At 40.1% G+C, this 16143-nt stretch overlaps 1 protein-coding gene across 2 annotated transcripts in view; it reads left to right on the plus strand.

Annotated features, from left to right (window-relative positions):
* The first annotated feature begins 11984 nt into the window (after positions 1 to 11984).
* The window catches only part of SNX6 (sorting nexin 6), a 62282-nt gene continuing 58123 nt past the window's right edge, over positions 11985 to 16143 (plus strand). Inside the window, exons 1-2 of one of the 2 annotated variants that reach the window (XM_037056475.1) lie at positions 11985 to 12163; positions 12321 to 12368. In XM_037056475.1, the coding sequence (XP_036912370.1) occupies positions 12158 to 12163; positions 12321 to 12368 (54 nt within the window). In that variant the 5' untranslated portion in view covers positions 11985 to 12157. The other variant, XM_037056474.1, reaches the window with a different exon arrangement.

A 16143-nucleotide genomic window follows, 5' to 3' on the forward strand; every position in this document is an offset into this window, starting at 1 on the left:
TTTGTTTCTATGTATTAGGTACAGCTGCTTTGACTCTGCATCTTGGTAATGTGGCCTAATGTGGTAGCTGTCCTGTAGGTTCCAATGGCCCATCCTCCCCTATTACCCAAGCTGTATATTCAAGGTGCACCCTTCATGTGGGCTGAGTATACCCTCCTCTCGTACTTGAGCCTTGGTTGCTGTTGGCAGATCAATGGGAGGGATTTACCCAGGCCAGTCAGCTGCAAGGATTGGCTCTGACCACTTACCACCACCTTCCACCCTCCATGGAGCATCAACTGTGCAGGAGCAGGGTAGTGGTGCTTCCACGTGGTCTGTAGATGTCCACCTGGGTGCGCTGGCCCTGAGTTTTTCCAGGTGGTGCAGGCCAAGGTCAGTCCCAACCTGGGTTTTGCCCAGGGCCAACCTGCCTGAGTTATAAAGCAATCTGAGATGGCTGTTTCTTGAGCTGGGCTTGGAGATTTTCAGGTGAAGCCAAGCTTCACAGCTTGTTAGTCTGCTTCTAGACTGCTAGTTCCTGGCTTGGGGCTCACTGAGGCCAGCTGCTGCTTGTTTGATAGGATTTAGGAAGTTGTGAAGCATGAGACATTCATATGGAAAAGCGGTTTGGGTGGGCCTATAAGTTGCGTGGGGTAGAGTCTCTGTGGATCTGCCAAGGACAGTCAAAGGTCAAAAAATGTTGGCCAGGTTGATGGAACCTTAGATATAGCAACAATCTGCTGTCTCTTTGGGGGAAGGACCCAGAAAAAGGACAGCGGCCTCTGCTTACCTTGATGCCAGATACCTCAGCCTCATCCCTGCACATCACTGGTGCCCCTCAAGCTGCCTTTCCAGTGCCAGAGCCCAGAGGGAGTGAGACTGAGTAGGTGATTATGTGTGTGGGTTCTTTAAGAGGAACCGCTTGGGGATCCAAAATTTTCTTCTACTGACTCAATCCCCTCTGGTTTTGCAGATAAAAGGTGTGGGAACTTATCTTCCTGGCACTAGAACCCTGGGCTGTGGGGCTTGTCGTAAGGCTCAGACTCCTTGCTCCCGATATATCCTTTCTGGATATTTATCCACCACATGGATGTGGTACCAGTCTTTTCAGTGTCTGCATCCCTCCTAATAGTCTGGATGGATGTGATTTCTTTAATTCCATAGTTGTCAGGCTTTCATTCAGTTCTGGGCAATGACTATTCTATATTTTAGTTGCAATTTAGTTGTGGCTGTGTGAAGAGGCGAGCCATGTCTGCCTCTGCCACCATCTTGAGCAGAAGTCTCATTTTAATTCAAGTTTTTATTTATTTATATTTAGAAAAAAATGATTATTGTATTCGCGGTGTAATTTTGCATATGGCTATTGTTATTGTTTTCTAAAGTTATGCTTTTAACTCATAAGCATAAATAAAAGAGTTAAAAACATTTATATAGATATGGAATTAGTACTACCCATAAATAATGCACATCCTTATTTTTCCCTCAAAAGTTTGGACAAAGAAGTGTGCATTTTACACGGCAAGTGTGGTATGCAACTCAACTGCTTGAACTAGGGTAGTGGATGGCTAGCTGAGTCGTCTGCCCTTCCATTACACAGAGTCATCGCTGCCCAGCCCAGGGATTACTGTCATTTCCCAGACCTCCTAGGTTCAAGACAGGCCATGCAACTGAATGTGGGCAGAGATGTTCCTGCCGACATGTCTGGACCACAAAAACTTTTCATCTCAATTTTGGTACCCTTCTGTCCTAGTTCCCAGTAGTATCTGAGTCTCTAGGGCAGGCAGTCCTAATAATTTTGTGCTATGAATGTCTGAATCCCTTCTCAGAGTATTTTTTTAAATAAACTTTTTATTTTGGAATAAATTTAGAGAAGTTATAAAGATAGCGTCTTAGCCCCTTGGGGCTGCTATAACAAAATATTGTAGGTTGGGTAGTCTCTAAACAATAAATTTGTGTCTCACAGTTCTGGAGGCTGGGGAGTCTAAGATCAAGATACAGGCAGATCGGCCATCTGGTGAGGGCCCACTTCCTCACGGACAGTTGTCTTCTTACTGTAACCACACAGGAAAGGGTGAGGGACTTCTCCAGTGCCTCTTTTATAAGGACACTAATCCCAATCATGGGAGGCACTGATCACATCCCAAAGAACCCACTCTCTAACACCATCACCTTAGGGGTTAGGACTTCAACACATAACTGTTGGGAGACACGTTCAGACCATTGCAATGGTAGAGAGAATTTCTATACACTCACTACTCTGTTTCAGCTTCCTCTGATGTTATCATCTTACATTACCGTGGTACATTTGCTGAAACCAAAATTGGTATGTTACTATTAACTAAACTCCAGACTTGATTCAGATTTCATCAATTTTTCCAATGACTACCTTTTTCTGTTCCAGGTCCTAGTCCAGCGTACCACGTTGTATCTCATTGTTATATCTCCCCAGTCTCCTTTGGTTTGTGACAGTGTTTCAGTCTTTCCTGTTTTTATTTTTCCCATGACTTCAACAGGTACTGTTCAGATATTATGTAGAATTCCAGAATAATGTTTTAAATGTATAAAATAGGATTGTAAAAAAACAAATCATATTGAAATATAGGTATTAGAATTTTTAATTTTGATAGAAAAATGTTTTTATTAACATATTAAATCACTGGATCTAGTGATGGGTCTAGTAATTATCTTAATTTTGAAATAGTAATGAATATAAACATAATTTGGAGATTCTGTAACCACTGTAGTATATAACATGAAAATGTCTGTGATTTCTCTGGGTGGCAAAGTCCTGGGTACTACTGTGGTTTGTTGCCTAAGTAAATCCTAGAGAAAATAAAGATGTAAATTTTTTTCTCACCCAAGTTTACAGATTCTCTGAATCTGTTGCCTCTATAACTGCCCTAAAAGAAATATCAGAACCACAAGGTGGGAGGAAGCTGGCTGTGCTCCTGCATTATCTCCTGAATGTCTGCGTGTAGCGTGACTCCACTCTCAAACTACCCCCCCCCCCCGTTGTCAAATATTGTGCTACAGTGAAAGAGGTTTCAAAGTATTTCTCTGTTGAATGTAGTGTGTCTGAACCTGCTTCAGACCCACTGCTAAATTGGAGAACTTTGTGTTTATGGACATTCTTGGGCTAGCTGGGGCTGAGCTACAGGATGAAAGAGACAAGCAGAAGGAGATGCCCAGGGCCTTTGGCTAAGCCTCCACCAGGGATTTCTAAGCCTTTGCCCTGGGAGTTAGAAGGGTTCCCTGATTCTGAATATTTCCTTTCTTGGGACTCCTATGGCAGAGGTGGAGGCCACTTCATAGGCTTCCTAGGCTTCCTAGGGCTTAACTCCATTAGTCTTTTCAGGAAAAATCGTTCTCACCCAGGAACTCTTAGATCTTAAACAACAGGAAAAATTACTAAAAAGATTAAAGCAGTAGGGTGAAGCAGATTTTCCAAACAAGTCTGGGGTTTGTAAATATTATTCATTCTTCTTTATGTGAACATGTAGATAGCTTTTCAGAAAAGAATGCAGTGACCTTTTGAAGTATCTTTCTCAAAGACTCCGTGTGTAAGCTACGGCTCTCAGCCCCCAGCACACCCGCACCTTCCCCACCTCCTCCTTTCACCCTCAGGCTCATTACCTTTGCCTTTGTCTCTCAGACTCCAGGAGCTGCCCCTGTGCCTCTGTACTTGTTTCCTGAGCCTGTTCCTGCTACCACTCACTCCTTCTCTCTCTGTGCCTTTCGAAATAAACTTTCTCTTACAAAAAAAGGCACTTCATTCCTTTTTCTTTAAATTGAGATATAATACATATATCATAAAACTCATTCTTTTAAAGTGAACAGTTCAGTAGTTTTTAGTATATTCACCATCTGCAACCACCATCATGATCTAATTCCAGAACATTTTCCCTCACCCTGTAAGGAAACCATATAGCCATTGACCTTCACTCCCTTTTCCTCCCACCCCCAAACCCTGGTAATCACTATCTACTTTTAGAGATGTATGTGTGTGAAAGGAGCATTTTCCATTTATTTTCTGATCTTTCTCTTTAACACACACATCAATTAATATCTGTCATTTCAATAAATGGCATGAGGAAAACAGGACAACCACATGCAAAAGAATGAAACCTGGACCACTATCTTACACCACACAAAAATAACTGAAAATGAATGAAAGACTTGAAGCAAGACATGAAACCATAAAATTCCTAGAAGAAAACATAGGTGGTAAGCTCCTTGACATTGTAAGCTTCTTGGCCATGTTTTTTTTTTTTTTTAATTTGACACCAAAAGCAAGGGAAGCGAAAGCAAAAATAAATAAATGGGGCTATATCAGCCCTGGCAGGTGTAGCTCAGTGGATTGAGCGCGGGCCTGTGAACTACACGATCGCGGTTCGATTCCCAGTCAGGGCACATGCCTGGGTTGTAGGCCACTTCCCGGCAGGGGCCAGTTCCCAGCAGGGGATGCATGAGAAGCAACCATACATTGATGTTTCTTTTCCTCTCTCCTCCTTTCCCCTCTAAAAAAAATAAATAAAATATTTTTTGGGCACTGTTTGTGGGAATGTAAATTGGCGCAGCCACTAGGGAACACAGTATGGAGATTCCTTTAAAAATTAATAAGAGGCCCTGGCTGGTGTGGCTCGGTGGATTGAGCACGGGCCTGTGAAGCAGGGGGTCGCAGGTTCGGTTCCCGGTCGGGGCACATGCCTGGGTTGCAGGCCAGGTCTCCAGTGGGGGATGCATGGGAGGCAACCACATGTTGATGTTTCTCTCCTACTCTTTCTCCTTCCCGTCCGTCTCTCTAAAAATAAATAAAATATTTAAAAAATAATAATAAGAGAACTATCATATGATCAAGCAATCCCACATCTGTGCACTGTGAGTAGAGGGAGCATCCAAAAATGATTAGAGGCTTGCTAAGTTTTTGTTTTTGGAGTTAATCAGTTTTCCTGGAGACATCCTGAGTCATCAGCATTCTTTGCACACCAGTACTGTACAATATAATTTAGCTTCCAAAATAGAGAAAAAATGGAAGTGAAAAAGCTTCACACATAAAGGAAAAAGAAATGAAAAAAAACCCAGAGAAGTGGTAGAATGTCTTATTTAGGGAAAGTGCATTTTTTATTCTGAAGGGAGAAATTCTTTGTTAGAAATGTGCAAGACAGCGAGACGGGAGGAGTCGGATGATCTGATCCAAGTGCCTTTATTTGAAGGTGCACTTACAAAGCAGGCTGTGTCTGGGCAGCCTGCAGCGGTGGAGGGAAGCAAGAATGGGTTTTTAAAGAAAAATCGAGGGTGCCATGGGGGAATCAGGGAAAGGTTAGTCTTTTGTTCTTCTGGACTGTTGCTTCAGGGTTTCAGGATGTGAGTCAGGACAGTGGGTTAGGTAAAGGGCAGGGCTGTTCCCAGGTGCGGGAAGGTCAGTCTGACCACGTACATAGTGGCTGGCGCCAGATGTCTTGTGCAAGATGGGAGAGTTTCAGTTAAGCCGGGAGCTATCAATTCAGTCAGGATAACCGAGTCCTAAGCGGCCTGGAGGATCAGGAAAGCTGGCCTGATCCTTTGATTCTTAACTAGAAAAACAAAAAGTTACATGCTGCATGGAGTCCAATAATTTAGTGAAATATGTTAAGACACAGCTTCCATCTCATGTTGCACAGAGGTGTGTTCTTGAAAAGTCAGAATTAAAATGTAATTTTTTGAAATTAGATATTTTAGATGTTTGAAAGCTTTCTGACTTTAAAAAAAAATCAGAATGAGCCCTGGCTGGTGTGGTTCAGTGGATTGAGTGCTGGCCTGCGAACCTAAAGGTTGCCAGTTTGATTCTCACTCAGGGTACACGCTTGGGTTGCAGGCCGAGTCCCCAGTTAGGGTTGTAAGAGATGCAACCCAATTGATATATATCTCACTTACTGATGTTTCTTTTCCTCTCTTTCTCCCTCTTTTTCCCTCTCTCTAAAAGTAAAGAAATAGTCTTTTTAAATTTTTATTTATTTATTTTTTAAATATTTATTTATTTATCTTTAGAGGGGAAGGGAAGGAGAGAGAAAGAGAAACATCAATGTATGGTTGCTTCTCGTGCATCCCCTGCTGGGAACTGGCCCCTGCCGGAAACTGACCTGAAACCCAGGCATGTGCCCTGACTGGGAATCGAACCACGATCGTGTGGTTCGCAGGTCCACACTCAATCCACTGAGCTACACCAGCCAGGGCTTAAATAGTCTTTTTTTAAGTGTGCTTTTTAAAAAAATAAGAATGATCTCTGCATAGAATTCTTCTCACAGGTAATAGACAGTAGGGTTCTTAGCCTGCTCCACTGTACTTAGAATGAAAATTAAGTCAGATATTTTGTTTTAAATAATTGTTTGAAAGATTTGAGTTCTTGTTACTTTTCTGTACAACCTGAATCCTCATGTGAAATTATGAAATATGACAAAAGATGAGATAAAATATATCTAAATAGAGCTTGGTTTCCTTTATCCTAAAACATTTTACATCTGGTCTTAGTGAGTTGGGGAATCTTAAATTTAAGCCCTTCTGACCACTTACATGTATGATATTTCAGGCACTATCCCATATTCCCTCCAGGTTTTATATATTGTGCGTTCACTGCAGCTCTGTAACGGAAGAATAAGATCATCAAATCATTGATAACAAAATGTAACTTAGAAATAATTTAATATGTGTGCTGCTATTGTTCTAGGAATGGAACAAAATTAAACTGTCTCCTACATCTCTCCCTTTAGGAACTCATGTTAGAAATAAGCAAAAGAAAATATGCTAGACTTTAGTTCAGTAATCTTTGGCTTTCAAATAGAATTCTTCCAAACAGAGTTACTGACATTAATCAATTAATCTGCATGTGCCCAGGGGTCTGGGTTCTATAGAGGTCATGTCACTTCTCCTGGTCCTCAGGCACCATGGTCAAGACCAGCTGGTTCCCCATTGATGCTGATTCCAAGATTTGAATACCAGAGAAGTAGGAGCTCATTGCTTCTCTTAAGAGTACTTTTTATCTCTGGAACGTTAGCCTTTCTACCCTCAATCTGCTGAGACGTGATTTTTACTCTATTGACCTAGTTATGGTGTCTGTGTTGCTTGTTTGCTTATTGATTTATTTAAATAAAGTGTGTTTGCTTTTTTTTTTTAGCTCCTAAATTATGGGAGAGGATCAATAAGCAATGAGATTGACAAAATTATTTTGTTCATCTGATTTGGTTCATTAACTGAAGTCAATAACTTTCAATATAATAATTTACCAGAAAAAGTTGTGGATATTTATGTAATATTAGGATAACCTGGGGCTTTTATGGCATTATCACTAAAACAGAAGCTTAAAGGACAAGAAAACTGATGCATGTAAGTACATTAAATTGAAAAAACTTGTGCATTTGAATACATCATAACTGAAAACTAAAAGGCAAATTAATTTAAAAATATCTTTATCATACATAATAAAGGGATTTTTTCACAAAGAGCTTTCAAAAGCAGTAGTAAAAATATATGTTTTTAGCCTACACTAAGAACAGAACTAGGTAATTCACAAAAGAAAAAGTACAAACATCAAATTCATTAATTTTGTTTGTTCATTAACAAACAAAAGTTCAAAGTCACTGTTAAAACAATGAAATTGCATTTTTACTTTGTAAATAAATTATTCAATAACTTTTTTTTTATGCCTGCTATGTGGCAGGTAGAATGCTAGGTACAGAATGTGGAAAAAAGGATGTGAGGGAAAAAGGACATTTAATGCAATATTTGTGGGAGTGTAAATCAGTACAACATTTCTATAGAGTAATCTGGGAATGTGTATTTAAAACTTTTGACCTAATACTTGTATATCTAAAAATATTAGGAATATTTCCAAAGATTTAACTAGTATGATGTGCTTTACACTATTTTTTTAAAAAATAACAAACTAAAACATAATGCCAGTTTCAAAAGATAGAGATTGGTTATATACATTGATACATCTAAGCTGATCAAGCTCATTGATACATCTAAGCTGATACATCTAAGCTGATTTATACAGTTACTAAAATTTATGCTGAAAAACAAAAATATACTTACTAGTAAGACATAATATAAAAATTATCTTGATTATGTCAATACAAATACTGCATCAGACATATGCATGGGAAAATATTTAAAGGGATATGTGCCAAAATATGAACAGTGTTTATCCCTATCTCTAAGTAGTAGATTATAAGTGATTCATTTTGTCAGAGCCTAGCATTGCGCCTACAGATTGAATGTGTCTTTGTTGATTGTTCTGTTTGATTGCTATCATAGGAGATAACGATCACTTTTTACCCCACAGCCATTTCCTTTTCTCTCCTTCACAGAAACCCCAATTTTATTCAGGTGCCACATTCTTCTAAGAAGCCTTATGGTTTGAGGAGGACAGCCCCAGTCCTAGTCCCAGCAATAATTCCTGATTGGATCAAAGGCTGAGACTCTAAACCAGTGATTTTCAACCTTTTTCATTTCATGGTACACATAAATTAGTTACTGAATTCTGCAATGCACCAAAAAAGAGAATTTTTGCCAATCTGACAAAAAAATGGTTATAATTTTGATTCATTCACACTGGGTGGTTATTGTTCTGTTGCCTGTTGTCATTTTTTTATTTGACAATATAAGAGGAAAGAGGTCAGTGCTCCTGACTAAATAGTCAAGTATTGCATGGGTTTTTTAAAAAATATTTTATTTATTTATTTATTTATAGAGAGAGGGGAAGGGAAGGAGAAAGAGCGGGAGAGAAACATCAATGTGTGGTTGCCTCTCATGTGTCCCCTACTGGGGGCCTGGCCTGCAACCCAGGCATGTGTCCTGACTGGGAATCAAACCGGCAACCCTTTGCTTCACAGGCCCGTGCTCAATCCACTGAGCTACACCAGTCAGGGCTAGTATTGCATGTTTTAAAACTCTTACAGCACACTGATGTGCCTCTTGTGGCACACTGGTTGAAAATCACTGCTCTAGGCTAACCTTAGTTATACTAGTCCCCTTTAAAGGTGGGTATGTGATCCAGTGTTAGTCTGAAATATGAGAGGTCTACAGGAAAGAGGGAAGGCTTCTAAGCAAATTTTTTCTGCTGGTGGTTGTTATGTCCAGATGGGAGACCTAAAACTGCCAGAGTCACCTTGGATCATGAAGAGAACTAGCCTTAAAATGAGGTGGTCACTGAAGATGGCAGAGTGGAGAGTTGGGAGGCATCTAGGTCTTTGATGGTACCTTTAAGCTTCTGATTCCACTATTCTCAGAGACCCTTATTTCTTGACTTTTTTGTTGTGGGATAATAAATTTCCTTATCATTCAAGTTTATTTGAATTGACACTTTTGTATCTTGTAGCAAAAGGCATCCTGATCATACAGTACATGCTAGAAAAAATGGAGTTCAGCGATCTTCCTGCAGAGAATTTTGCTGTAGCTTAACTTCCAGGAGGAAGGAGGGAAAAATTAGGACCCAGAGGTTGTCCAAAACAGAACAGGGTCTCCTAGAATTTGAGGAGCTGAGAAATTGATAAAAATATGTTCTGGTGACATCTTCTTTGATCAGAACATGATAAAAGGAATTAAAGTTTTATTCTCTAATTAAATAACTATTTCATATTGTTAAAGTTTTCTTCTAGATAAAACTTGATTTTTGTTTGACAAACATGTTCAAGGCAAATATAATTTTTGATTTCCAAAATTTAAAAGTGTCTCACTAATTATTTAAAATTTTACTCTTTTCTAAACCTTCTAATACACTTGTTTTTGTTTTAAGATTTTGTTTATTTATTTTTAGAGAGAGGGGAAGGGAAGGAGAAAGAGAGGGAGAGAAGCATTAATGTGTGACTGCCCCCTGCATGCCCCCAAACGGGGACCTGGCCCACAACCAAGCATGTGCCCTGACTGGGAATTGAACCTACAACCCTTTGGTTCGCAGGCCAGTACTTAGTCCACTGGGCTACACCAGTCAGGGTCTGAAACATCTGTTTTTGATTGGGAAACTATTTCAAATTATAAAATTTTACTTTCATGTAGCTAAATCTTTGAAGTAATCACATTGTGATTCAACATAATTTGCTCATGAAATTTATATAGAAATAAGTAGTTTTATAAAAATCTATCAAAATAAGATGAAGATTGATTATTTGGTTAAAAGTTTGAGAGGAGTGGTTCAATATTAGTATCTTATTTATTTATTCTATTAGTAGAAAATGCAGTTATGTGAGCTTATCTTAACTTCTTTTCACTTAATATTCCTTAGTTTCTATTGCCTTTTTGATAGCTGTTAGTATTAGCTACTGACAATTCCTTTTTATCATTCACAAAATATAGCTTGAGACCTTTGCTCAGAAAGGAAGGCTCAGGTATTAATGAACAACTTAATTATTTCAAGGTTGGGTTCTCTACTCGTGTGAGTTTTCAGCTATTGATTTTAACTACAGTAATTACTATATATCTTTTTTGATCATTTTGTTGGCTACCCATTTTAAAACCTGTCTATTTTTCATAACTAGTGATATTAAAGCTTAGCATTTGAAAATTTCAATGTTTCTGTGAAATGTTTCTGGACTTGGCTTAATTTTTGAAATTTAAAGCCATTGGTTAATGATCAGAGGTCTCTGAGGTGGTCCTATATGACATTTTTTGACCTTTGTCGATAGACACACCTGACCCTTCTATCTGTTGTACACTCATTAATTGTAGCTTCACTCTTCTCTGTCCACCTAGGAAGTGGAGCTTTATAGGCATTATCTGCAATCCACAAACAGATCATTAGGCAATATTAGCATTTTTTTAAATATGGAACATTCCTCCTGTCACATCATCACACTGACATCGAATGATGCCTCATGACTCCCATTGAAAAACATTACTCTGTCTTACAATGCATTGGGAAACAAAAAGGAAAAGACAAAAAAATGAAGTCATCTTGCTCATATTGCAGAGTAACCCTTGTTGGGGCAGTAACTTAACCTCTCTATGCCTCAGTTCTCCTTACATACTAAATGAAAGCTACAAATTCTCATGAAAGTATTTGCAAATTTAGTATTATTGTTTTGAGAACTTCCATTCAATAAGATAGGACCATGGGCCTGGGAAAACAGGGAGAGAAGCAAGTATGAAGGGCCTAAAAACAATGGCTGAGGAGCTGGATTTTTACATATGGAGACTTGCAAAGATTTTTGAACAAGGTAGTAGTATAGTCATCAATAGCTATCTGTGTCTTAGGAGGAACACTGGCAGCAGGGTATAAAATGGAGGAAAGAGATATGGAAGTAAGAAAAATTAAAAGAATATTGCAAATATCCAGAGGAGAGATCCTGAGGGTAATTACTGTAGAAGGGCATGGGAAGAACAAGACCAATTTAAGAAGTAAGCAGATAATCAATTACAGAAGCAATAAGATATGTTTACTAGATGGTGTGATAAGGGAGGGGCAGGATTTGAATAGGACTTTGAGGTTTTTGGCCTGAACATCTAAAGATGCCATTAATTGAATGGAAGCACTGGATTGCGTGTATGTACAGGTAAAGTGGTCTTATGTTAAGAAATGGTTTTGTTTTGCTGTTTGAAGTGACTGTGGACACCCGTGTGGTGCTACACAGCTGGACAGTTACAGCAGGTCTGGGACATTTCTTGGTATAAAGGAAAGTAATACTCTTGTAATGCCAACAGCTCATTTTTATAGTGCTCAACCACTCGTGCCCTAAACTCTCAGGTACTTATTACCTCGCCGGCAGTAAAAACTTGATTACAGCCCGATTGCGTGAAGGCCCTTGATTCCCACAACTACACTGGCGAAATATTAATTGTGATTAATTATCCTGTAGCACGGTACAAAGATTAGATGATTTATTGTGGCTTCCAGAGGGCGCTTGCTTCGTTTTTTCTCTGCAGCCGTCAGGCAGAGAGAACTGGACAGCTCCCGGCGTGGCTGGCGGTAAGCTCTTCCTGAGTGGAGCTGGTCTGCCACTACACACGCCCTTACTGGCCCTGTGACTTGGGTATGTTGACCTTGGACACAGTGCCCCTCCTTCCATCGTCTGGCTTACGGACCCCAGCCCCCAGCGCCCAGGCAGGGCGGGGCTGCTCCAAGGCCCCGCCCCCTCCAGTTGCCTTCTGCTCCCTCTAGATCCCCGGTGCTTTGAGCGCCTGCGCTGGCTCTCGCCTTGAAGCAGCCATGATGGTGGGTGTTCTCTAGGAGCTCCGAGGCCCAGGCGCCCGGTGGGGGCGGTGGGCGCGGGGCGGGCGTGGGGGTCCCCACCGGCCTGGAACTAATGTCTCCCTTTGTGTCTTCCTCACTCCGTCCTTTCCCCGGGCGCCGGCCCCCGTCGATCCCGCAGGAAGGCCTGGACGACGGCCCCGACTTCCTCTCGGAGGAGGACCGAGGAGTAAGTTCTGCCTCTTAGCTTGTGGGATCCTCCCTCCCCGCCCTTGGATTTGGGGTGTGGTATGCGGGAGGGCGCAGGCTGCGCTACACCCCTTCCCGCAGGCCTCCTTTCGGTTTCCTCACTGCACCGCGCACCGCCCTCCTGCAGGCCTTCCCCCTTCGGTCTCGCAGCTGCTCTCATGTCCCCCACCCCAGCTCAGACCCTGTGGTAGAATTCCTTCCCTTCCCGGGCTGGGGTTCAGGTGGGGAAGTGGAATCTGGAGTTGGACCCTGACCTTTTTTCGCCACTTTGCGGGCTGTGAATACCCATCTTCAGACCTTCCGGGAGGCACCCTCAATTTCCCCTGTGGATCTCAAATCCGCTCCCGCCCACCCTTCCTTCTCTCTGTAACGTAATAGTACAGGTTTGTTCTAAATTATTCTTTCGAGAGATATTACAGCCACAGAATCTTAACTCCAGTATCCTACCAGATTTTGCCAAGTGCCTATAGCCCACAGTATGTAGCTCACATTACTTAATGTCCAAAATAAATACCTTTTGCAGAGTTACTTTGGTGTTATTTTGAGGCGAATTGCATTCCACTTCAGAAAGGACGTTCAGGGCTCCGATTTCTCCCTCCCACTCTTTACCCCCTTTTGCCTTGGCTGAAAGGTGGTAATCTTTATAGTGCCTTATACAGGTGAGCACTTGAAAAATACTGATATAAGGTGATTACAGCTCAGCAAAGTTCCATGATTCCCTCACATTTATCAGCCTGCACTTTAGTTTTCCATTTTGCTTTTACTTATTCATCTTAAGCAATGTGAGAGAGACATCTATTAGTCGATTTTTGGCAGATAATAAATATTCTTTTAGAATTGTTTAAAAATAAGAAAAAAGGTAGTATTTGCTAATGACCTTTATAAAGCTTTCAAAGGGTAAGACATGCAGAGGGTTATTTTTACTTGATAAATGATGAATTAATAAATTTCTCGGTTTACACAAAAGTATCATTTAAAATTTTTGTCAGTGCAAAAATGTCATGTAGGATTTGTGGTTATTTCTGAAAGTTGTAGTTTCTGATTAATTTTAAAATGTGTGTTTGTGTAAAAGTGTATATGTATCTTCTGGGATAAGATAGTAGACTTGCAAATTGTGTTTTGAATTTTATTTATTTATTTTAATTTTAAAATTTATTTTTAGAGGGGAAGGGAAGGAGAGAGGGAGAGAAACATCAATGTATGGTTGCCTCTCCTGCGTCCCCCCATTGGGAACTGGCCCACAACTCAGGCATGTGTCGTGACTGGGAATTGAACCGTGTTCCTTTGGTTCACAGGCCCATGCTCAATCAACTGAGCCACACCAGCCAGGGCTATATTTTGAATTTTAAATAGAGGAAACTAGCAGAGTTCTTCGGTGAAAGGAAACTAATTGATTATAGCACAAACTGAGTTTTCTAAATATAAAGCATATGGCCTTTTCTTTACTTATTATTTTTTTAATCCTCACCAACAATATGTGTTTATCAGTTTTAGAGAGAGAGAGAAACATCTATGTGCTGGAGAAACAGTAATCGGTTGCCTCCTATATATGCCTAGACTGGGATCAAACCCCCACGATCTTTTGGTATACAGGAAGATGTTCTAACCGAGCCACCCAGCCAGCAACGTCCTTTTCTTTTTCTAGATAACAACTGTATCTTATTTCTGTGGTCTACCAGGAAACAGGATTTGCTCCCTTGTAAAAATCTGACTAATGTTCAGTTAACGTATTAATTTTTAATATTTATGTTGATGTAGGGGATTTTCCAGTAAACGTTTGTGTTCCTGGCTTTATCCCTTTGGTAAGAATTACTTATGGAACTGGAACCATTTAAGTAATGTGTCAAAAAACATTTTCCATGTATTAAAAAATTAAAGGGAGAGGAGGACAAAGAACATGCCTGACTAAGAGGTCTTGTAGAATCTTGTGGTTGAAAGTTTTAATGCAAAAATGGAAAGATATTAATGCAAAGATATTACCGTATATTAGAAAGCATTTAGTAGACCATGATGAATATGGATGCATGTCCAGATCTTTCTTATTTTTGCCCTGTGGAACAGGGTGAATTACCCAGTAATTCTAGCTGGGCACTGTCTAAGCATTTTTTCATTATATTGTCTCATTATCCTTGTGAAGATTTTAGTCTTCCTGTTTTACAGATGAGAAATCTGAACCTCAAAGAAAGTAAGTTTCAGATCACATGGCCAGTGTAAGAAAGGTAGACTTCAAACCTATGTTTCTTTTTTTATTTTTTAAAGATTTTATTTACTTATTTTTAGAGAGAGGGAGAGGGGAGGAGAGAAACATCAATATGTGGTTGCCTCTCAAGTGCCCCTACTGGGGATCTGGCTGCAACCCCGGCATGTGTCCTGACTGGGAATTGAACCTTTGGTTCACAGGCCAGCACTCAATCCACTGAGCAACACCAGCCAGGCTCAAACCTGTGTTTTTTGACATGAGAGCCAGTGCATGTATTTCTCAAAGTGGCATGGAAACACTTGCATCAGAATCACTTTGGGTGTTAGAAAAACAAGTTTCTGGCTCTGTGCCCTAGTAAATCAGTCTCTTGAAGGGGGAGGAGAACAGAAGACTACTTTTTAAACAAGAACCCAAGAAGATCCCATTGTGCACTGGAGTTTGATTACAGCTGCACAAAGTTATCCTATTTCCTCATTTCAGGAATAGAAATAGCTAGCCTTTTAAATTTCCTTGTATTGTGCTTGTTCTGATAGAAATAGATTGCCATAATGAGAACTTTTAGATATTGCACTTATGGTTTAGATTACCTTGGTCAGGCTTTTAATAGAGTCTCGATAGAGAAAAAGCATGAAGTGCACATTTGATATGAATTGCAGAGAGAACAGTATGGATTCAAAAATAATAATGCATTTCATTCAGAGCAGCAAGTAAGCAGAATTAAAGTTAATATGTTTAAATATATTTCAAGCAGCTTTATATTTTCATCACGATATTTTAGAGAATCCCACAGCCTTAAGAAAGTATTGTTTTGTGAGAAACTTAAAAGCCAGACTTTAAGAATATACAATATTGAAAATTATTGGCCACTTTTTAATCTCTTCAGCCATACCTTTACGTAATAGGGTATTTTTCCCAAATAAGTAAATACTCTTTTTTAAAAAAAATTTTAAAGATTTTATTTATTTATCTTTTAGAGGGGAAAGGAAGGAGAGAAGGAGAGAAACATCAGTGTATGGTTGCTTCTCGTGAGTCCCCTGCCAGGAACTGGCCTCCCACCCAAGCATGTGCCCTGACTGGGAATCAAACCTCGATTGTGTGGTTCGCAGGCCCGAGCTCACTCCACTGAGCCACACCAGCCAGGGCCCAAATAAGTAAATACTCTTTAGGAAACAAATGAGCCCTTTGAACTAGACACATTTGCTCTGATGTGCTTCTTAAATAAAAGCAGTGGGTGCCAGTGTGATGTCTTGATTCTCTTAGCATTTGATTTGAATTTAAGTATATTGTTTCAAAATTACTTCAGGTGGAGTAGCTGCATGTCTCCTGGACTCCTAGCCTTGTTCCTCCCTCTGTATTCCTTATCTTCATAATGTCCTAATTTTCCAGTCACATAAGCAAAAAACCTCAGAATCATATCCTCCATCCCCATATCAGAACATGCACTGAGGCACCTCAGAAATGTCATGTATCCTGTCTTTCATTTGCATGGCCCCCGTTAAGGTCCTTACCTGTCATTGGTTGGTGTCCAGTCTTACTACTTTCTAATCCAGGCTTT

This window comes from Sturnira hondurensis, unplaced genomic scaffold (assembly GCF_014824575.4).
Source record: "Sturnira hondurensis isolate 20B ecotype Veracruz unplaced genomic scaffold, ASM1482457v3 Scaffold0008948, whole genome shotgun sequence".
Taxonomy (NCBI): Eukaryota; Metazoa; Chordata; class Mammalia; order Chiroptera; family Phyllostomidae; genus Sturnira; species Sturnira hondurensis.